Source organism: Amblyomma americanum, chromosome 1 (genome assembly GCF_052857255.1).
Source record: "Amblyomma americanum isolate KBUSLIRL-KWMA chromosome 1, ASM5285725v1, whole genome shotgun sequence".
NCBI lineage: Eukaryota > Metazoa > Arthropoda > Arachnida > Ixodida > Ixodidae > Amblyomma > Amblyomma americanum.
The window spans coordinates 500,526,014-500,548,930 of NC_135497.1; the positions used below are offsets into that span (position 1 = coordinate 500,526,014).

The 22,917-nt window shown below is 45.8% G+C and overlaps 1 protein-coding gene and 1 long non-coding RNA gene across 2 annotated transcripts; both read right to left on the reverse strand.

Moving 5' to 3' along the window:
- Window positions 1-212: 212 nt before the first annotated feature.
- LOC144127885 (uncharacterized) lies at window positions 213-10,488 on the reverse strand. Its single transcript, XM_077660863.1, has 3 exons — window positions 10,466-10,488; window positions 8,806-9,082; window positions 213-905 (listed from the first exon to the last, which is right to left on the reverse strand). The coding sequence occupies exons 1-3, from the start codon at window positions 10,486-10,488 to the stop codon at window positions 213-215; spliced, it is 993 nt and encodes a 330-aa protein (XP_077516989.1).
- Window positions 10,489-11,136: 648 nt separating this feature from the next.
- Window positions 11,137-17,061, reverse strand: LOC144105653 (uncharacterized). The gene is made up of 3 exons (XR_013308849.1): window positions 16,884-17,061; window positions 15,366-15,490; window positions 11,137-11,231 (listed from the first exon to the last, which is right to left on the reverse strand). It is a non-coding gene; the product is annotated as an uncharacterized LOC144105653 (long non-coding RNA).
- Between the last annotated feature and the right edge of the window lie 5,856 nt (window positions 17,062-22,917).

Here is a 22,917-nt window from a genome sequence, read left to right on the forward strand (position 1 = left end):
TCTCGGGCGAGTAGTCGAAGCAAACGAAGACAGGCGTACTTCAGAGAGCGCAGTAGACGCCGACGGTCGAAGAAGCCCCGGCCGATCAACGCTGTTGCTTCCCCACAAACAGGTCCTCCAAGGGGCGCTCGCCTCTGGTAGAGACTTCGTTGGGACTTGCAGGACCCTCGGACAGCGTGCCTACGGTAGCGCCTTCACGAGTCCCGGAGACCTCAGGGAGCTCTTTTGATGTCTGCGGCCAGTTGATTCAGGTGTTCCACCGGCTCAGGATGCACCTCTCCACCACGCTCAGTGACCTCGGCGAGAAGGGCCTGCGTAGCGCACAAGTGCTCGTCTTCAGTCTGACTCGCACGTGATTCGGACAGCGACTGCTGGACAGGGGGGCTTTGGCGGTCGACGCTTCTTGCTTCCTCTTGGCGTCTTTTGCAGCTGTAGATGTGCGGGACGAAGTCACCAGGCGGGATGTCCTCCCGTCGGCAGTGGAAGCACATCTTCGGGTGGTGAGGACAGTTCTTCAAGTAGTGCTCCTCAAGGTGCCGAAGCTCACTGCTCTGCGTGCAGCCGTACCAGATGTTAGGGCAGTAGACGCGCAGAGTTCCCAGGTCCTTGGCGTTGAAGTCAAGTCTCGTGACGCCACGCATGCTGAACTTGGCATGGCCTTCGGGCGAAGTGCCTTCCCGTCTTTCCCTGCACTTGGCGGGGGCCTCTTTGATGGAAACGTCCAGGCAGCTGGCGCATACGGCATTGCCGCACGGAGCAAGATACTGGACCGGCAGCACGTCGTGGCACAAGCAACACACCCGCGCTTTGGGCAGTGGATCAAGGAAAGTGAGCCGGCCGCAGTCGACGAAGGAGTCGTATCCCCGCACGGTGTACCGATGTCCGAAATCTTGGGCCTGCAATTCCTGCGCAGGGGAACGGCATGAATGTGGGCATCAGCGATACTTGGAGCAGTGCCGCCATCCGAGCGTGAGGACGCAATGGTTCTAGTCGATCTCGTTCAGCATAATAATAGAACAAAAAAAGAGCTAACCTTTTCACAGATAAAGGTGTTTGGTTTGGTTGGTTTTATCGGGTTTAGCAATCCAAAGTGACGCAGGCTATGAAGGACGCCGCAGTGGAGGGCTCCGGTAATTTCTACCACCCGGTGTTCTTTGACATGCACTGACATTGCACAGTACATGGGCCTCCAGCTTTTCGCCTCCATCGAAATGTGCCCGCCGCGGCCAGCATCGACTGCGCGTCATACGGGTCGGCAGCCCAGAGCCATAAACACTGAGCCACCGCGGCGGGTTACAGATAAAGATGCGTCTTACGAGTAATAGGCGTAGTAAAACATGCATAGAGCCTACCGACAGCAGTTCTCAGCTGCCACTTGAATATTTGCATTGCGTGCAAACATATTTTTGAACCCCTCTTGCCTTTAAAAAAGATGAAGGAACTAAAATTGGCGCACGGCTCGTGAAACCACAGATAGCTTTCGTTAACAATATTTCAATACCGTTTCGGTATCTTCCTCGAAAGGAAATTTCAGTCCCGGCGGTCGACTGTAGCGCTCGACCACGTGGCATAGGCCGCGGATTTGCGCCGTCGGCAAAACAGCCACAGTTCCACTTTCTATCGTAATAACCCGAATGCAGCGCGAGGGCCGACTTTGCAAACACGAAACAGGACAAAAAGAAAAGAAGTATAGCTCGATAGTAAGCTGATTAGCCAAAGAAAATTGCTTCCTTGTGGACAGCCATCACAGGAAGGCGATGACACGCGAGCCTTAACACAGTGCAGCAGTTGCTATCTGCTGTTATCGACGTAAGGGTTCAAGCGGTAACCGCCTGAGGCGATACTCCGCGATACGTCGCGGGATGACGCCGCCGTCGCCCATCGATGCCGCTGGCGCAAACCGCACGAAGCGACGGGACTCGGCGTCGGCTAGCGGCGCGTTTTCAGCGCTGCTCGATTGCGTTAATTAACGCGTAGAACAACGCTCTTAAGGCTTCATACAAGATAAAACACAATAAAAACATTAAAAAAATATAATTTGGTAATTTTATTTTTAGTCGACTACACAAAGTCACGTGACGCAGAAAAGCGCGCCCGAGGGACGCTGCGATGAGGCGCCAGGCGACATTCCGACGCTCTTGTGACGTATAGTGCGTGTAGGACATATCCCACAGCACCTTTTACTTTTGAACTTCATTAATGAGCCTTTCATTAAATTCTTGCATAGCTACCATGGTGAGGGATGCATCGGCTTTTGCTGCGCTGAAAGGCCGCTGAAAAGAAAAATCGACTTTCGCGCGCAAAACGGATCGGAAGTACGCATCCGCAAGGCCTACCGTCATTGGCCAAGTATATAGATGTCTCGATGGCTTAATATTTTTGGCTATAACTGCCGCAATGCTCTGCTTGGACCAGACGTTTACTGGCTGCTAGTCAGAAATGTAAGTCGCTATAGTGAGAACAGTACTACACTTTGCGTGGAAATTTCTTACGCTACAGCACAGGGATTTCGTTGAGGCGCTTTGTGTTCACTCATGCCACACCCTACTCAAAAAATAAGTAGAAAGCGTCACAGCCGGGAGGAGGATTTAAAACCGCATCGCGCGAAGAGATCCGCTCCCCGCACCCGCTTTCCTTGATAACAGAGCACAATATCACGATACACGAGTGCCTAAATAACGCTTGCCTTTGCAGAATGAGTCGTGTGCAAAACTCCTCGCACTTGAAATGCGCCCGTTAGTCAGGAATACTCAGAGATGCTCGTTAAAAATAGTGACTCATATTTACTACACAAGCCATTCTACAGCAGTCACATAAACAGCTTAGAGATAAGGGCTCAGTACCGAACAAGAACTGTGCTGTCATGGTGGAACCATCACCTTCCCACGCTCTCGGTGTAATGACACCAGATGAGTCGCAACGGCACTTAGCGGCATATCTATTCGTTGTCGTGGAGACATCTATGCAACAGCGCTTAAACGTTATACTTTACAGCAAAACTCATGACAACAGCATGAGAATGCGCCGGCGACGGACTGAAGGAGCTGATCAAACGATGTGGTTCCGCGTGCATATCCATCATTGACTACATCTCGGCGTCGATGTTGTGAAAAGGGCCAATACACCACTGGCCTTACCAGTCCGGTGAGTGCCGCCGCCCTTAAGGCTCTGCTAGCACTTTGAGACTGACATGCAGGAGTGTTGTCATTATTTCAGGAAGACCGCGAAATACGCACCTAAACGGAACGTGAAATACATTGATAGCTGCTTCCTCCTTCGCATGACTGCCTCGAATGCGCAGCTTTATCACGACTAACGAAGTATTAATGCGAAAGTATTTCTTGCCTCATGAGTGGCGTGTACAGAATTTGTCACCACGGGCTGTGGACACAGCGTGTCTTCATGAAATGTCGATCATCCGGTAAGAGTGCAATTATGATTTGTAAGGATTAATAAGAATTTCATGGAAGGTATAAGTGGTAGAATTACTAACTAAAAACCATTTAAATAAGAATTCATATAATTTAGTTAAATAATCCGAGTAATTCATGATATTGGTGGATTAGAAGTAATCACTAGAGAATTGAGAAAACAATAAAATAATAATCAAGTAATCGATTAATATTAGAAGTAATTAATAATTGAAGGTATGCAATAAATATGTATTACATTGATCGATTAATTCAGTTATTCCTTTTTTTTTAAATTTTAACCAAGTAATTGTTAATTGTACAGTATTATTTATTTGATCGAGCAATTACGTAATTAAATAAGTAATATCAATGATTATTACAATATTAAGTAACAGAGAAGGCAACGGTACTCGAAAGATGAGAAAACATAAGTGCACCTTCAATTTTTTTCACACCGACAGTGGGATTCGACATGTTTTGCTCCTTGAGCTTCATTATTTTTTCCTGCCTTTTCCTACTAAATGCAGTGGCAAGTGCATCACCGGCGCTAAAATGTGAAGCCTCTGACAGAGCTTTAACCGATGTGACAGCCGCTAAGAGAATCTTCACGGTGTCTTATTTAGTGCTCCTTTTATGAAAGCTCTCAAGCTCTCGGCAGTTTCTGGACAACTTAACAAGTTGGTGACGTAGAGCGCGGTAGTCCTCGTTCAGTGCACGCTCTTTCATGTGGATTGAGCGTGATATAAATTTGAACTCCGCATATTTTGAATAAATTCTGGATCCCCCTTTGATTTTGAAAAATTCTGAATCCGCTTGAGGCATTCTAAAGGAAAGTGACACTGCAGTAAGGCGCTAAGCTGCACCTCTATTTGTCTGAATCGAAGAGGTCAACTTCGGTGACCAACATAAGAGAAATTATGCGTGCAAGACATCGACCACTTTCTGAAATTACTTTATTCGGCCGGTTAGGTTTATCCCACGGGGAAAATAGCAGGGAAGAGTAGATTCTTGAGAACACAAAAAGGTCAGCACACGGCGACAAAAGAGTAGACTGAACAACGTTTCGACTGGACGACTTGCCGTTGGCGAAGACCCCTCGTCTTGCCACAGCACAGGTCAGCGGGCTGTTTTCCTCTGACCCCTTGTTGAAGCTTGTATTGTAATCCTAGCTGGCACACAAAGGGGCACATTTCGGTCGGGCAGCCCTATAGACTCACCAGCTGGTGTTTATCTCGTTGCAGAGGCACCGCACGTGGCGCGCGATGTAGCTACAGTCGAAGACCTTGAGCACCATCGGTGCACAGCGGACACCGGACACACGGAAGATGTCAGCGTGCTCGCTCTCGTGGAGCTTCACGCAGGTCTCAACACCGCTGCACAGTGGCACCAAGGCATATATCTTCGTCCTTCATACAGAGCAAACTTTCGCGGAAGCCAGCGCCATGACCTGCCAAAGGTACGAAGCCAATATACTCAAGATATCATTCAGGTGGCAATAGAGGAAGCCAGAGCTGGATTCAGCCAATTAGAGATCGAATGATTAAAGCAGCCCGGCCGTTAGATTTCTCCGGCACTTGCTCGTACCCGTGACATCACCCGTCTCGGTGGCCTTGTGTGCGAAAGCCAAGGTTTTCTGTCATCAAGGGCAGTTACTAAGCGCGAAGAATATGGAGTTTATTAAGAATTCGGGTGGAGGTTCGCTAATGTCAACTGCTTTTCCTTCCTATTCTGGTGCTGCCGGTTGTGAGTTAATATACAAAACTGGCATCGTGTGCAGCGGCATAATTATGCAATAAGTTAACGATCGCGAGTGATCGTCCGATTTTTGATTTTCTACAATTCGATGAAGACTTATTCAGAGCTGAGCCGACACCTTGGGCTCTCGAACAAGTAACTTCCCCGCACAAGGAACCCCGCTTAATACTGCTCATTTCTGGCTCAGTCTATATGCAGTAAGCCAAAGCTTTTCTGTAGAATCCCTTAAGTTCACAAGGAATGCTGGCATCAGGGAAGCGTCAGACATACATTATCACGAGAAACTTTTATCTTCCTTGAAACCCGGCCTATCTGTATAAAGAATTTGCTCCACCTCATCACCCAGCTAAAGCATGAAGTGCTATCTCGTGTAGGAGCACTCGCAAACTTTCTAGTTACTCAGGAGCAGTTGTTAACCTACTTCAGCTCGTCTGAGGAAATTTGGGTCCACATTGATGGTTGTCAGGATTGTTAACCTAGGCGCGCAATCAGCAGGCATGGAGTGTTTCTCTACTCGTGCCTCTAAAATGGTGAGGGGCTGATTTAGCTGGTTATTTATTCTTCAATGTAGCTTCATTTCATAACGACACCAAAACGGTTAGACGAGAAAAGTGATGTAATCATGAACACAATTTGTGCTTTTGTTTTGCTGTCGCTGCGCTGCCAAAATAATTTTTCCAATTCGCCCAATTTGCCATCTGTAAGCAGTTTGATTTGTAGCTGGTGGTCAGATAAATAGTTGTTGAACATTGGTGGCTATGACGCTAGTCGTGCCCTAACTTCACTGAGAATAAAACGTAGTCCAATCAAGGGTTTCTTGAATTTCCGCCACCACTCTTCAAGCGCGAGTTTCGCTGGCTCCTATCATTTGGCGGCAGCAGTATGCGCATGAACTATGCCACGCTTTCAGCTTATGATATATCAGGCTGAGAGGGACGCTAACTGAAAAACTCAAACTATGCAAGAGGATAGATAATTCCCCGGGAACGCTACCGATGACTTTTCTATCGCGAAAGGTGTCTGCGTTGCTGAGAAAACAGCAAATGAAAATTCCGAAACACCTCCACGTTCGAAGCACCTTCAAAAAGAAACTGCCAAGAAGTTATTTTTATGCCGTCCTCTAAAGACCGGAAACGCGGCCGGAAATCGAAAACTCAAAAATTCATCTGCGGCAAAGTGGGATTGCAGGCCACCTTCGCCACCCCCCCCCCCCTCCCCGAACTATTTCGATGGGGCTCTTCGCTGCATCACGTGCGTCTGCGTCACGATGCGACGTGCGCATACGGTAGAAATAGGCTCCGTTGCTGCGAAAGAAAATTACATGAAGTTACCGAGAGCAGCCGGAGACTGCAGAACAAACTGCTGATCGTGCTGATGCATGTGTACATCGGCGAGAATAACTCGAGCATGTGGTCTTGGGTGCATTGTTCGCGGTCGTGAAGTGCACACGAAATCTTCGAGGGATACTCAATAACATGCGAGCAGCAGCCGTGCTCTAACGTATTTTATTCAACATCACTTCTGAGTGAAACATTGCACGCGTATTTCCCATCAAGCAGCGCACAGTACTGTCGATGGCTGCATGCTTGTTGAATAACTATGCAGTATGATTGCAGAGAACGCTTGTGATTCACTTGCTGTGGAAGTTGTGACTTTTACGTCTGTGAATTGGTGCCTGTCAGTCTTAAGCGAAAACAAACCACGGTACGCAGCGCCCAACTGCAGTCTGCCGCCTGCTGGCTGTAGCGGTCGGAAGGGATTTAACGCACAATCATGACGAACACGCGTCAGCTGGTTCAACGTTTCTCACGCGGAAAATCCTGACTTGCGTGCCGGCGTCTCACAGTACTGCGTACTACATGATAACCAGCACTGGAAAACTTTTTTCTTTAATGAGCCAAATAAGAGGTGATGGTGCATGCATATGGTGCTTCTCGCGTATTTTTCAGCACATCTAAAAGCATATCCGCTTTTCCACTGCGCAGAAAACGTGGAAGTCCACACACTTGTGTAGCGCTTCACACGCGGTTGATGTGCATATGGCATGCCCGTAAAAGCATGAGCACGTACTAAAGGTAAAAAAATAAACAAACTCTGGAATTTCATAACGCCAGCAGCCTATGCAAAGTAGCCAGTTCGGCGGATGAAGGGGGAATCAAACCGCTTCGCAGGCCGCGTGTCTAGCACACACAGCGCGAATGCGTTGAGAGGGAGTGGTTCTGAACTTGCTGCGTAAACGGCTACTCGCTGTCCGAGTGCACAGAATATGAAGCGAAAGACTCGGCGCTCGTGTTTGCGATTAACCTTTCTCTCCGTCATCTTTTTGTGTTGTTTTGATTACGAGACTCTTCGTACGGCCGGTTAAGCTCACCGCGCTGCTTCTATCGTATTTCGACGGTAATTCCCCATCGAGACGGCGAAATAGTGTTGTTCTCAAAAAATTCACGAATACGTCACTCGTCGCCGCTGCTCAAACATTTAAGTAGCAGCCCCACGTGCACCTCATTTTTACTCAATTTTTTGGTTTACAAAGATTATGAGTTGTAACATGACTTATCAGCAAACCCCAAAGTTATCAATCCAGCCTGGATTAGTATCCCTTTTTAGTGTCCCATTAATGTAAATGTTTGCGGTGTCTGAAATATAAAGAATGAAAACCTTTTGCTCCGCCACATGTTTACATGCAAGAACCACCCATAATAAAGAAAGTGGTTTAAGCGATTATGGCCAAGTTAACGTCCGAAATACGTTTCTGTTTCTATCGTAGTCTCAAACGGTTCAGTTGCGGGCATAAGTCATTGCTTTGTTGTGCCACAGCACACTAAGTTTCGCTACAGCACACGACGTTTCACTAGAGCGCGAAAACTAATGCCAAACCTAACAAAGAAAAAGTACCTCAAAAACTTGGTTGCTTTTGAAAGTATCGTTAGAAAGAGCAGACGAATGCGATCATCAGGAACATTTTTTTACATTGCTGAACTAGTTTTTGTTTTGAGTTTAGACTTTCGACATTTCCAACATGAGGGACCTGACTGAATCTAATCCGTTTTACTATAGCGTATAGTTTTCAATGCATTCTTCGCAAGAGATTATGACGACATATTAGGGACAAACTTTCAACGGAAAGTGGAAGGGAGGATGGCAGCAAGGCATAGCTAAAAGCATTTCATGCTCTTAAAGATAGAACAGCAACCCTTCTTGCTGCGGCCACTGTATGGATGATCACTCGACAGACAGTTTGAGAATCATGTATCGCAAACAAAAAAGCAGGGACCACCTCCGCTGTAGTTATTACTACTGGAAAGTAAGCTAGGTTCTATACGAGCAGCCTCAAACAATCTTGTGTCTTTGGGGTCTTTCCTGGCCGCAACACGCGCTGCGATTTTCACACTTGATCCTTCAGCCCTGGTACATCTTGCGCATGCGCTTAATGAAACTGATGTTATCACTTAGCTTTAAATATTGTTTCTTTCGGTTTATTATGCATCTGTACCCATACGGATGTGTCTGGTTTGTACAATCGCTACTCATTCCCGGTTGTGTCGACTTTGTGTCTCTGTGTGTGCACTCTTAGCTGTCTCAAAAAAGGGCGACTGCCCGAACTTCTTCAAGCCCTTTGCCCTCTTAACCAACTCACAGTTCCTGCAGGATCTCGGAGAAGGCGACAGCCTCCGGCTGCCTGCAGGCCTTCAGCAGCTGCTCGAACACGTCCTGCGAATGACGGGGTGCCCGAAGCGGCTCTACCGGCGATACGAAGCACGGGGCGACAGCAGCTGCCGCGGCGCACCAAGCGTTTTGTTGGTGCTGGTCGAATGAACAGGCACCGAGAACCTCTTCCGATGGGCACTTGTTCTCTGGCAAAGCCAAGTAGGCAGTGTCCTCCGAGAGACCGCTGTTGTTCACATGCGACAACTCTGCGAGAGTGTATCGGGAACACCCTGAGTTCACAAAACAGTTACACATTGTTGACAGCCAACGTTGGAGTAGATTTCAGTTACAGAGCTATTACTCGTTACTATTCACTTGGATAATAAAACAAAAACTGATGCGTAATGATACAAATTAATATTTCAAATTGTTAAATGGGCAAAGCAAAATAGACGAAAAACTTCCTTCAGTGGGCCAGCGCGCATGAAGTCACATTTTAATCCGACAGATGCTTTAATCCGACAGGCAATTAAGAATGAAAACGCTAGCAACAGTTCATTTCTACATCGTCTAGCCAGGTTACAACCAAACACTACTACACGCCAGACACGTCACACGGAGCTCTGGAAAGTAAGGACGTTTTGCACAACATACGGCCTACAAACAATACAGAATAAACTACCCCGGTTACTAAATGATTTAAATCATAAACATATCCAACTTGAAAAGGTGACGTTCAAAACACTCCGCCGGTATTTCAACATGTACTAGGACACTTCGCTTGCCATTCCTGTTTACTCTGTCACGTTGTTGTTTACCCTGACTGTACCGCTTGTCTGTATTCACTTTGTTCTGAATTTTATTTGAAGCAAAATGTGCTTAATTTATCTGTTACTTTCGCTAAACTCGCTGCCATCGCACATGAATGTTTCATTGCTTTTGTAAGTGCTTTCTAACTTCATTCTACCACATTTTCTGTATAATTTTATGTAGTTCTTGTGAGTGATTGTAATTGCAGTTGTTTTCGTGTTTTGTTCTATTTTGTTTTTGGATGAGACATGCCGTTTCATTGCGCCTATGATGCTGTCAAGTGTATAGGGGGGGCCTCCGGCTTTGTCAAGCTGTCGCTTGTGACAGCTTTTACTGCGGGTCTCCCGCGCCATGTATTCATTAGGCGCAAATAAAACCATTATTATTATTATTATTATTATTATTAAAATCGCGAAACCGTTCACATGCGAAGTTGCCTTGAAGTACAAATCCATCCTCTGCCTGAATTGCTTCCACTTTTCCGCCGGCGCTTCGGAGAGCAGTTGGCGATTAGGGGGCGGTAGTTCTTCCATTGCGCTGGCTCAGTTGAAGCGGGGAATGGGCGTGATAAGAACTTCTGACACCATGTGTCGTTCAAGATAGCATGCGACGCAGACGACCGCTGAGCTCGAGGTGCAGAGTAACAGTGCGTTTATTGGGCGTTTGCGCTCTTATATCAGCCACCCGGCTGACCGGCTTCCACAGCATGGTTACCAGTCTTGAGGACCCTGGTTACCAGATCCGATACAGTTACCACCACCACTGCCCGATTTGCTGGTGTTTGTGTTGAAACCGAAGGCATGCCCATAAATCATGGGAAGCGAAGTACTAAACCATACCTTGTAATTTGAGAACGGTACATGTCTGGCACTTGCCTACCTCTACAGCAATCACGATAAGCCTGCCAATGTGTGTGCAAATGCTCTTGCGCCTGCAAATCAGGCGCGATTTTAATAGGGGAGCAGCTAACCAGAATCACTAGCGCCTGCGAGAGCCTTCTCTTTCGTGCCATATGTCGTATGTGCAGCCGCTGACAAAGCAATGAATTGAAGGGGATTGCTTCCAGCTCATGCAGAGAGGCTATTGTAGCATCACCGAAATTCGTAGGCGTTGTAGAGAACTTTTCTGATTTTTAGTAAATCTAGAACACTGTTAATGAATAGCGAGCCTCTAAATTAGACCCACAGGCCCACCCTTAGGCTCTATGCATCTGACAAAGGTTGAACCTGGGCATTGTCGTTTCTTTCGCTTTCCCAACTTTCTCATTGTACAGCACAACGAAAAACAAGTTGTATTGCTCTGTTCTGCAGGAAATGGTGCTACGTGGTAGCACGCACTGCCACGTGGTATGAAATGGGCATGCTGTGCTCGTCAGTAAACTCTATAGCGCGTTGCATACATGATGAAACACGGTATTACAGCGACCCAGTAAATGTGAAATGGCATTTAGAGGAGCTGACATGTCAGTGCTTTGACCAAAGCGATGACACAACGTACCTCTGCTCTCTGCTGGCCCAAAATTCGCGAGCGCCGGGAATTGCACGCTCGGGATCGGCACCGAATGGCGTCGCCGACCAAGTCTGTAACTTCGCAGTGTAGGACCGCCTGGACATGAGAGCGGCAGTGAACAGCATGCGTCTTTGTTGAAGTTGTTCTGTTTATTCACTGCAATAGCGATAAAAAAAATGTATAACACTGAGCTCGACCATTAGGTAGGAAAACACCGTTCCCCGAAGCAGAAAAAAAAATTCAAACCACTGGCAGAAATGTGCCGCGAACATAATAATTAAGACTTTGAAGACGGCAAAGTAAATTTCCTTATCGCCAGTGATAACAGAGGCTATTAAACTTTATTAAATAAATCAATGAAACAGCGCATTTTCTGATTGTTTAACCTATAAGGTGTAATCACTTATCCGATTTGTGCCTGAGTGGCCCACATTACCACAGAGCAAAGGACAGTAATACTTGCACGTTTCAACAAACATCCAAAAACAAATGCCCTCTTTGCATTATTTCATTATTGAATTAAGAGTGCATAAGCGTCTAAACACATACAAGTTAGGGTGTTTGCTACGCGCCTTTTGAAGCATAAGAGAATCGTACACCAAAACTGCAAGATTTTGCTCCTGCTCTCAAAGAAGCTTAGCAGACGCCGCATTGGCTCAGTGGTTATGGCGCTCGGATGCTGACCCGAAAGAGGAGGGTTCGATTCCAGCAGCGGCGGTTGAATTTCGATGGAGGTGAAATTCTAGAGGCCCGTGTACTGTGCGACGTCAGTGCACGTTAAAGATCCCCAGGTGGTCGAAATTTCCAGAGCCCTTCACTACGGCGTTCCTCATAGCCTGAGTCGTTTTGGGACGTTCAACCCCCATAAACCAAGTAAAAAAAAAAACAGCTTTCAAGAGTGCGTTTTCATGTATGCTGGCTTGCCATGCTCTATATCGTGTCTGAAAAATTGTGCAAGAAAGTACGAACTACTAATAAAGTAACTTCCGAATAACAGCCTGAGGGGAGAGCTGGTGCGTGACGAAATGAACGGCGGCGCAAACAAGGACACTAACTAGAAAGAGACACCACATGCGCACACTACCAACTGTTTATTGCGCGAAAAGGTGGCATATTTAAACATTCAGCTTAAGCATGTGATATCGCATTATCGCTCCGAACCCAGCACGTGGGAAAAAAGCACTGACATCAGGAAAACGAACAACCCCTGCAGATTCTGGGCAGGAGTCCCGATCAGGTGGCAACTGAAATTATTGAGGCTTTTATGATTAAAAAGAAGGGAAGCAGTTGTGTTAGCGACTCTTCGATATCCCTCCGTACAAATCAAGTTTCATTTCTGGATAGTTTTTTGTGACATCATGTTCAGTGCGACTCTTCAGCCCTCCTTTTCTAGCGGCCGTCTGTGGAGTTTTTTTTTTAGAATCTTTGTTACTGTCTACACCTCAATACGGATTTGATCAAGGCAGATCCACTGAAACAGCTTTTCTAACACAAAAAGAAATAATTCTCGAAGCATTTGAAAATAAAGAGATATGCATAGGAATTTTTGTTGACTTTTCATAGGCTTTTGACCACCTTATTCACCACAAACTACTAAAGAAACTTGAACTCTACGGCATACGTGGCACACCACTCCTCCTCATCGAATCATATCTTCAACATCGTTTTCATTGTGTGCACATAGTAAATGAACTCTCCTCTCAGAAAATTTTTACCGGCGTCCCACAGGGAAGTATATTGGGACCTTTACTTTTTATTCTTTACATTAATGACATTGTTAATATAAGTAATAAGCCTCAATATGTAATTTACGCAGATGACACTAGCATGTTCTTTAAAGGTAATAGTCTCGAATTTCTAGTCCCAACCATTAACAGCGCGTTGGATGCCCTCAAACACTGGAGCGAAGCAAACTCCCTGGTACTAAACGCGAAAAAGACAAAAGCAGTTGTTTTCCAAGCGAGAAATAGGGCGATCATGGCAGAGCATCAGTTTCCCATTGGGAATTCTATTATAGATATTGTAGATACGGCCAAAACACTTGGAGTATTTTTCAGTAAGAGCATGGTCTGGGACGCTCACGTTAGTATAGTTCTATGTCGCCTTACGAAATGTGTAGGAATGCAAGCAAAATTTCGGTATTTTCTTCCGACGTCTATAAAAATACTAATTTACAACACGCTGTTCCTCCTTCATTTAAATTACTGTTTCTTAGTATGGGGCAATACAACGCAGGCCAACATAAATAAAATATTCATGCTCCAAAAGAAAGCAGTCCGGCACATAGCAAACGTCGATTACCGTGCGCACACAGAATTTTTCACGCGCTTTCACATTACGCCAGCTCATGACCTATATGAATATCATTTAGCACTGAGATATAAAAAGTGTATACGCTACCACCAGTATACGTTCTTAGAACTATCCTGCCTGAAAGCCACTATTCCAACATATGCATTTCGAAATCAGTCATTCTGGTGCGTTCCCTTCTGTCGTACAGAATACGGACGTTCTATGTTACGCTTTGCAGTTCCACATGTATTAAATAAGCTGCTGAGTAGAGGAATATCTGTGGAAAAAAGTAGCCCACGTGACATTCTTGTCGCTTTAGAGCGGTGACTTTCAGTCCCTTTTGATAAATGTGCTGACATACGCAAGCATTTTTTTTTAATATGTGTACTTGATTCTATCAATCAGTTTGTCATATTATAAAAAGCGTACAAAAGCTTTAGTGTTCTTGTTTTGGGCGTATAAGTTATTTTCTTTGTCTTTTAACAATATATGCTCGCAGCGCCTCTTAACTTTTTTTTTCTACCTCGTCATTGTTAACCAAGCTCTGTTGCTTTCGTTGTATTTTGCCTTGTAGAAGGGGCCCGGACTCCTTCAAGTGAATTTTTATCACTTTTCTGTCAGGGCCTACCTACATCTTCCTGATGTAAATAAAGACGAACTTGAACTTGAACTTATTGAGTTTATCTGTATAGTGTTTGCAGTTTTTCGGTTTCTGACAGCTTTTGCTTCATTTGTTTAATCTGCTTTCGCTAAGATTGTTATTTGTTATTGGTTTTTTAGTGTCTGACCACTTTTGCGTCTCATGTAGGACTCTGCTATAGCTACGATTGTGTGACGCTGTTTTTTCTAAAAGATGGCCCCCTCCTTTAAGTTTTTTAATTCCTTTTATCAGAATCTGTTACTTTTTTTTCTGCAGGGGTTAAATTTTCTTGTTCGTTTTCCTGATGTTGATGTTTTTTTTTTCCACGTGCTGGGTCTGGAGCGATAACGCGATGTTACATGCTTGAGCTGAATGTTTAAACAAGCCACCTTTCCGCGCGATAAACAGTTGGTAGTGTGAGCATGTGGTGTCTCTTTCTTGTTAGTGTCCTTGTTTGCGCCGCCGGTCATTTCGTACTGATAAAGTGTTTACGCAATTTGTCCTGCATGTCAGTGCCAGCCATATGGCTTACACTAAACGGCACCAGCTAAGACGTCGCTCTTCTTTTATTCGTCGTAAATTAGAGCAACAAATCGGCAGTATTGACTAATGCCATAGCCATACCGTAGCCGGTAGAATCTTCTATCTAGAGCGCAGCCTCGCAAAGAAAAGGTCAACGAAATTAGTCCGCCCCTCTTCCGTGCTCTGCTGCTAATGATTGGGTGCTACTTAGCTGATTTCTTTTTGTTTCTGCACATGTGCAGCAGGCACGTACAATGGTCAGTGAGAGAGCATGAGAAAGTGTAACTGGGCGTAGGGAGGTAGGGTAGGGAAGTAGACAATAGTTTATCCGGCAGCGAGCGACTGCACACAAGTTCACAACTTGTCATCTTGTCAAAAGCAGCGGTGTCGACTTGCTGAACCAGTTGTGGGCTATCGCTGACGGTTTATTCACGCTAAACTGGCTTGTCTGATATGAAAAGGCATAAGCGTACAGCAGCATAAGGACGTCATTGAAATCCTATCCCCAGAAATGCTATATCACAGTTCTATATCACACTTCACTAATAACGTGTGAAGCAAAATTTTTCTCTTAAAAGATGGCTGCCAACCATAGGGCCGCTACCCCATGCCAAAGAAGTTAGAACTCTCCTGCTAAACTCGTTGTGGGTGTCCCTGTTGTATTGAATTTTCGCGAATTGTGACCCCCCCTTCCAGCCGTACTTCACTTGTGGCACTATTTTTCTTCGTGCTGACTGCACGCCTTAGCTGTGCGAAATCCTAAAGTATAGCTTTACCCGGGCGCCGGTGTTTTGCTTCATCAGATTCCTGAAGTGTGTGCAGGGACGAGTTGCTTCTGCAGGATGTGCGGGAATCCGCTGACGTGGTTGATGACGACTGGCGTCTTTTGTACCACCACCACCTGCGATGTCGACCACACTTTTTTGAGACGCGATGTGGGAATTACGGACACTCTAAAGGTTTTATCTACATCTTGTAATTTACTAAAACCTTGCACCTTAAATGGTGAAGATTTAGTGGTATGCTAAACTTTCTGATGTCTTATGCCTTACATTTGATTTGTTTCTATATAAGGGAATTTTCAAATATAACTGGACGGCAATTAAGAATCCTTGCTATGCCTCTTATATAGGCAAGGAGAAGTCGAAAACCAAATTCCACTGAAGTGAATCACATGTGCAAGTAATCTTAGTTTTAAAGCGAAGCATTCTTGCGTTCATCTTCTTTCCATGGGACCCCCAAACTTCTTAATGTTGACCATTCAAGCTGGACATAGAGCACTCATGTATGGAGTGCTTGCAAAAATCTCTACTGGAAGACGTTCGTAATACAGAGCTCAAAAAACAAGGTAAAGGGTATCTATTAGAAACGATTAAGGTTTGAGGCTTTCTAGTTTCTTGCAATTTAAAGCGATCTGTAAGTAAGAAGAAAATAATTGAAAGCTCCAGCTGCTTGGGGGAATTTTGCCGCCACACCGTGTTTAGAGAAACCTCTCCAAAACGCTTGTAATGAGATTTTTATAAGAAAACTAATACACAACGCTATAGGTATATACCTAAATTGCGAAACTCGGGGCAGCTGTTCAGCATCACCAGTTCAGCATCGCTTTTGCATCCAACGTTCTCGTTGCTATGTGGCCCACCATACACATGCCTGCATCCGGCCGGTTCTTCTTATTACTGTCGAGGATACTCGTATGGCCTACGGAATCCCAGCAACCAAGGCTGCCACACCGCGAGACCACCTTCAGTCCTGATGCGAGGCAGAAAACTGAAGCTGTGAACAACATTGGTACCTCAGCTTAAACAAAGTGATACCCTCTCTAGCGTATAACTTGCCACCAGCACCTTATACCCGCGCGGGGCTGTGCGTGCAGGGACTCGCTCCGTAACTAAGCCGCCGATTCCACACCTAGCGCCAGAAGCGCCATCTCTCGGGCCCGCCATAAATCTGTCTAGCACGGAGAGCACCCACCCGAGGCACCGCGACTGTGTAGCACTCAAATGTGTATCACCTGTAAACTTCTTGCAAGGATATACAGCAGCTCTAAAAATTAACGCATATTTCTTTCGACAGCACAAGCAAGATAGGCTTCTTTTTTTTTTTACTGAAAGGAAGCGCCAAAAGCTTATGTTTGTTTTTCTTCCTTCAAATCTTACCTGTGATGACATAGTACAGCTTGTACGAATTAGTAATGCACTTCAAAAAAAAGTTACCGATTTTTTTACGTTGAATTCATTAAGCGGTCTCCGGATAGCGTTCCCCACGCGAAATGTCAGAAGGCTCACACGCACCCCGTCAGGACCAGGCTGAGCAGCAGTGGCACGATGATCGTCAGAGACTCGACAGGGATGGCTTCCTTGGCAGAGTGAACCACCCGGAGGGCTTGGGTGACGCTCTCGAAGCTGCGAAAATCGACTCGCCCGGTGGCTTCGTGGACGTAGCCCAAGGTGGGTGGTAAAGGTGCCGCTACTTGTGCTGCAACGTAATAGCGCAGTTGCGCTATTCAGAATCTGGCAACAGGTGAGAGTAATTAGGCTTCACTGCTGCTCGCTTTTCTAAACGCCTACAAAGCTCAGTACACTGCTGAAATACTGCTGATGTAGACGGGGAAGTAGAAAAGAAATTGTACCGCGAACCGCGGTGGCTGTGCACTGTGGGGAAACGTTCGCACAACGCGCGTTTTTCTCCTTACCGGTTTTCTGCCTAGATATAATCACCTTGCAGAGGACGTTTCTTCAGAACAGTTTAATTTATGTCGACCCCGTTTATTTTCTTGCGCCGGCTGCGTTCTTATGAAGGAAAAACGCTAAGACGCCCGTGTGCTGTGCGATGTCAGTGCACGTTAAAGATCCCTAGGTTGTCGAAGTTATTCCGGAGCACTCCACTACGGCACCTCTTTCTTCCTTTTTTCTTTCACTCCCTCCTTTATCCCTTCCCTTACGGCGCGGTTCAGGTGTCCAACGATATATGAGACAGATACTACGCCATTTCCTTTCCCCCAAAACCAATTATTATTATTATTACTTTATAGGACCACAGGGCAGATAAATACTTTTTTTTTCAAAATGCTGAATTATAAGTTAATTGTGCCAAATTTTCTTCTAACTCTAGATATATCAACGAACGCTGCAACATAAAAATTCAAAATCAAAATGTATGCCTCTCGCAATCAAGATTATAAGAACGTTTCGACCTCTACCACTCTGCTAGGAATGCGATGATTGTTGAGCAAGCCTTCTGCCACATTTTCTAAACTCTGCCGCCATTTAGCAAGATTGTCAAGAAAAGCATATACTACAAAACAATTTTCTGAAGATATAACAGTTGAATATTGGTTGAGTGGTCACAAAATTATTTTTAATATACTTAAAAATTTCATTTGTGCATATCGAGAAATAAAAAAAATTGAAAACACCCATCCTTTCTATACATAGTCTTTTTTTTTATGCGGCACAAGTGGGTCATAAGCGAGGAAAAACTTGAGGTCTGACGGTCTGCTTTCTCCCTTCCTTACTGAAATAGTGACTTCGTTTTGACTGATGACCTAGGCACGAAAACAAAAAAAAATGTGAAAGTCCGTCTCCATTTGGCGGCAGTTGGGCGCGCGCACTATACACACAAGAAACAACTTAACACTTTGAGATCCCCTAATTTTACCTACCTCGTACATCAAGGTTTACTTCGTAGAAACGGTTCCTGTTTCTGCCGTTATTACACGATTCTGATATAGAACCCCTACTGGCGTTAGAGGTAAACTGTCCAGGAATCTTTCCTATCTATTGCCGCGACGTCTAGAAAGGCCTCATGCAAAGTGTTCGAATGAGTGAATCCTCACGAGGGTCATGATAGGCGGTTAGACGCCGAAGTCCTGGGACGTCTTCGGCTTGCCTATGCCAGATGCCCAGCAGGACGAAAGGCCATGGCTTGTGGTACAAACCAACGAAAATCGCAGCCAGCAGCGTCCCAACGCAAGTAAGCAGCAAAATCATGGCGACCCGTCTTGTGTTTTTCTTCTTCTTCAGCGCTTCTTTTACTTACCTTTTTAGTTTATTTTGCCAATCTAAATGTATTTTTACTAAGCCTCGCACGGCGGCCAAATGCGACTTCTGATATTTTGTTTTATAATGCCATAATAATAATGGCTACCATGTATGGATACAGTTTACCGCCGTTTAATGCGTTCTATCGGGAGCAAGAGAGAGAGTGAGAAAGAAGAAAGCCAAGGAGCTTAATACTATATGGTCGCGGATATTCAATAATGTGGTAAATGTGTGAATGACTCTAAGTGGGAAGCTAATACAAGTATAATTATGTTACACTCCTTAGCATATCGCATATTGGGAGTGTAGTCTGTTTTGCCTTCCACGTACCAACTAAATACGGAAGTTCTAACATCACGACACAGTGAGAATTCAGGAAGAAAAGAAGTGTAGGGCAGTCTGTTGAAAATGTGGCGGTGTGCTCATGAGCGATTCCCTTTGGAGGAAGATCCACTTCATTAACATTGTAAGTGTGCACTATCGACTTATCCAATGCAAGTTGATTGATTTATTTTGCCCTCAGGGCGGAAGACTTCAAAGGGAAGTGGAGAATACAAAAGGTTATTATGAAATCACAAGTACAGAACAAGATCAGAGGACAAGATATCAAATAAAGAATGCAGGTACTGCGCAGAGAGTGTAGTTGGAGCAAAGTGTCATCTTCAGAAGCTTCAGCAATTGTAAAAAAACCAGCGTGTAAAAAGCACAACGCTTACAATATTTACTTGCAAATCATGCAGCGTTGCTCGTTTTGCCTCGCCACCGTTCTAAACACCTCAATAGAGAAAGAAGTCGCATTCTTACGCCTCCGAAGCTTAGCTCTTCATTTTACTCTTGAGATAAACCTGGATGACTTTTTTCCTCTTTGGATCTGTGCCAAACCCTGGCTAATCCCCCACCATGGGTATGCGCCATCGTATTTGAGGCAACAACAACAACGACAAAAACAGCACTTTCAGGAGTACAGGCGAGTCCTACGGAATGGCTGTACGTACTTTGTTCGGCGACTGTGTAAGAATTCGTTCGGACTTGGTTGACATATGACGAACCTCCAGTCTCACTGTCCGTATGGTGACCATTCAGTTCGGGCCGAACAAAACAGAAATAGAAAATGGTAAAACAGCGGGGAAAATGCGGTATTTACAATGAAAACGATGGCTCGGTTTGAAGATTCTCGAATGCCTCAGTGATGCTTCCACCACTCTCTATTCTGCACGGGTTTCCTAGCAAGAACTTCGTCCGAAACAGCAGTAGTCGGTGCGCGCCATTCGCCTCTCCGTTGGCGACGCTCTCGATGCTGGGGCGCCTCCGTCGTCAGTTGTACCTCGGCGGTGGCGTTGAGGCGCTCTCCATTACTTTGCTTCTTTCTGGCTGCTTCAGGTTCGATTACCTTTAGTTATGTAAGCGGTGTAGTTCTCTTTCGGCGAAAAAGCAGTGCGTGTGTATGCGTGCGTGCGTGCGTGCGTGCGTGCGTGCGTGCGTGCGTGTGTATGTCTGCGTCACCGTCACCGTCGAGGTGTGCAGCTGGTAGCAAGGCTGAGAACTTCGTCAGCATCAAGGCGCAAACGGCGAGGAGGCGCTGGACTATGCCACGTGTGGAGTTCGCTGACCTTTCCGCGAACTCGTTGATCTTGTATTCGCAAGGAAAGCTGCTCCCACGGGGTCGGAAGTCCCCAACAAAGGGGCCCGTCTCATCCCTGCCGCCCCTTTGTGCAGCGGACGTCCTCGTTTACGCCGCGCCGTCACGGGGATGACCCGCCGGGAAAAACGCGAACCAAGTACAGCTAACGACATGTGGTTGTTAGGGGGTTGACGAGGTTTCGGGGGCGCACGAGATATTAGCCGAGTGACCGGAAGCCCACTATTCCTGTAACGACTGTCTACTTCCCTTAACGACTGTCTTCTCTTTGTTGCTGTCAACAACCTGAGTCATCGCCTCGTCGGCACATGTTTCTAGCGTCTGTGGTGCCGTGGGTGGCGTGGGAACGGAAGTCGCATTTGTGTTGTTTGTGTAGTTATTCGCAACCTCCTTCCCAAATGTTTTAATCAGACCTTTTTCCCCAATCTCTGATCAGTGGGCGGACCTTATTTTCCTTTCCCTAACCACTGATTGGCGAGATGGGTCGTTGGTTATCTTATTGGTTGCTGTCCCCGCTAAGGGCGGAGACAGAGGGTTTAAAACCAAGCGCTCTGGGTTGAGCGGGGGCTGAATTCGTCTGATCCACGATTTAGTCATGTAAATAGTTTTCTCCTTGCTTTGTCTCTTCTCGTTTTTTTACCTATGTTGTAAATAAATAGTTAACCTTCTCCTTTCCTTGAGTAATGTGAATGTTTGCGAGTAGAAACACCGGGTCATCAAGAAACTCCGATTTCATCTTCAAGTAGTTTCCTCACATCGCCACCGGAAGGGGAAACTCAACTCCACGGCTCTCGCAGATCACTGCACGGGGCATACGGCCGAATTTCCGGCATTTGATTCCATTATAATCCAGCTCGAATGGCCGTGGGCCGAGGAGGTACATGGTAGTGACGACTGGTAGCCGGTGTCGGAAGGCTCGACGCATGGTCACTATACGTGATGCTTGGTTCCGCGTTGCGACCGCGAGAATGGCTCCAAATGCGCTCAAGAACACTGAACGCATTCACACACGATTTCTTTCAAATGTCAACAAGTCGCCGTCTGTGTGAGCACCTATCAATGAATGAAAAGAAATTCACGCGCCTTATATAACCGCCTTGAGGGTTGGTGTTCTAGCGAAGGGCATGCGCAATAGAATAAAAAAGCAGAAGCACGCTGTCGCATGAATTATTGGGGCAATGACGATAAGCGAAGTATTCGGAAAGTATATCATCACCCCGTAGTTTTCCGCGTTTCTAAAAGGCAAACTTTACGTCTTATCGTCACGGGCGCTGTGACATAAGCAAGCGTGAAGGGGAGGATAAGGGGAGAATGATTATGTCTTCGTGCAAATCTCCATAAACTTTGTTTTCTATTTATTATACGTTATTCCGCCCCCTCTTGCTGATGAATGCATACAAACTGACTACGCAGGGCTATGTCAACAAACTAGCCCAATCTCTAAAGGTTCTGATATCAGTCTAAACCTAAACGTTTACAAACAAACCGCCATGATAGCCGCAATCAAGTTTTTTTATTTTCATTAGCGAATCTTGCTTAGTTTTCTGACGACAAACCAAAGCAGTATCTGTAGTGATGACAAGCGTTTCCGCGGTCTCCTCTACCGAACAATCTTCATGATATACCGATACCCAGGGAAACAAATTCTGTTCTCGTGTGCTTAGACAAAAGTGTATTGACCATTTTTTGAACTTTCCTCGTCGTAAGAATGATGCCCAGTACGGTTTCTCTTGAAAATCATGAAAGCTTGGTTGGAGGTGGAAGTCCACCTCTAGCGGCATCGTACTTGCATTAGTTTTCGTTGTCTTTCGCTACATGCGCAAATGACACATATGATTTATTTTTCACCAAATGATTCCAGCAGCCTCACATCTGAAATAAAAAAAGAGCATTTCATGTATCGGTGTATTGTTTATGGGGGTTTAAGGTCCCAAAGCAACTCAGGCTACAGAGGACGCTGTAGTGAAGGGCTCCAGAAATTTCTACCACCTGGGGTTCTTTAATGTGCACTGACACCACACAGTACACGGACCTCTGGAATTTCGCCTCCATTGAGATTCGACCGCCGCGGACAGGCACCGCGGTGGCGCCCATTTCATGTATCGGTAATACCGCTGCTCTTTCGTGTATCAAAGAACTGCTAAAGGAAGTAATCGCCAAGTCCTGCCTTGTGTGTGTGTGCTGTCTCCGTCTTCTAGCGCCTGTACGCTTTTTGCCTAAACCATGTCATGCTACAACCAACTAGCTCAAATCAAAGTCTCGCTCTAATCGCCAAACATTATAGTCAAGCCCTGACGTCACCGTTCTTGAAGGCACATAGACTGGCCCAGAGGAGTGGTCCGCCCCACAAATTTGCTGTCCTGAAAAGATCAGTTCTCAAACCATGCGCCACATTAAAGATGTATTGCAGAGTGAATGCGCCGACGTTGCTGGTTGCTTCAGTCTTTCAATAATAATAATAATAATAATAATTGGTTTTTGGTGGAAAGGAAATGGCGCAGTATCTGTCTCATATATCGTTGGACACCTGAACCGCGCCGTAAGGGAAGGGATAAAGGAGGGAGTGAAAGAATAGAGGAACAAATAGGTCCGTAGTGGAGGGCTCCGGAATAATTTCGACCACCTGGGGATCTTTAACGTGCACTG

What these genes read in the sequence shown, in the direction of transcription:
- LOC144127885 (XM_077660863.1), bottom strand. Translation starts at nt 10,488, where the DNA reads ATGTACCGTTCTCAAATTACAAG. An exon ending in TACCGTTCTCAAATTACAAG is followed by an intron (nt 9,083 to 10,465) that starts GTATGGTTTAGT and finishes ACACTCTCGCAG; the next exon opens with AGTTGTCGCATGTGAACAAC. An exon ending in TCCGAGATCCTGCAGGAACT is followed by an intron (nt 906 to 8,805) that starts GTGAGTTGGTTA and finishes TCCCCTGCGCAG; the next exon opens with GAATTGCAGGCCCAAGATTT.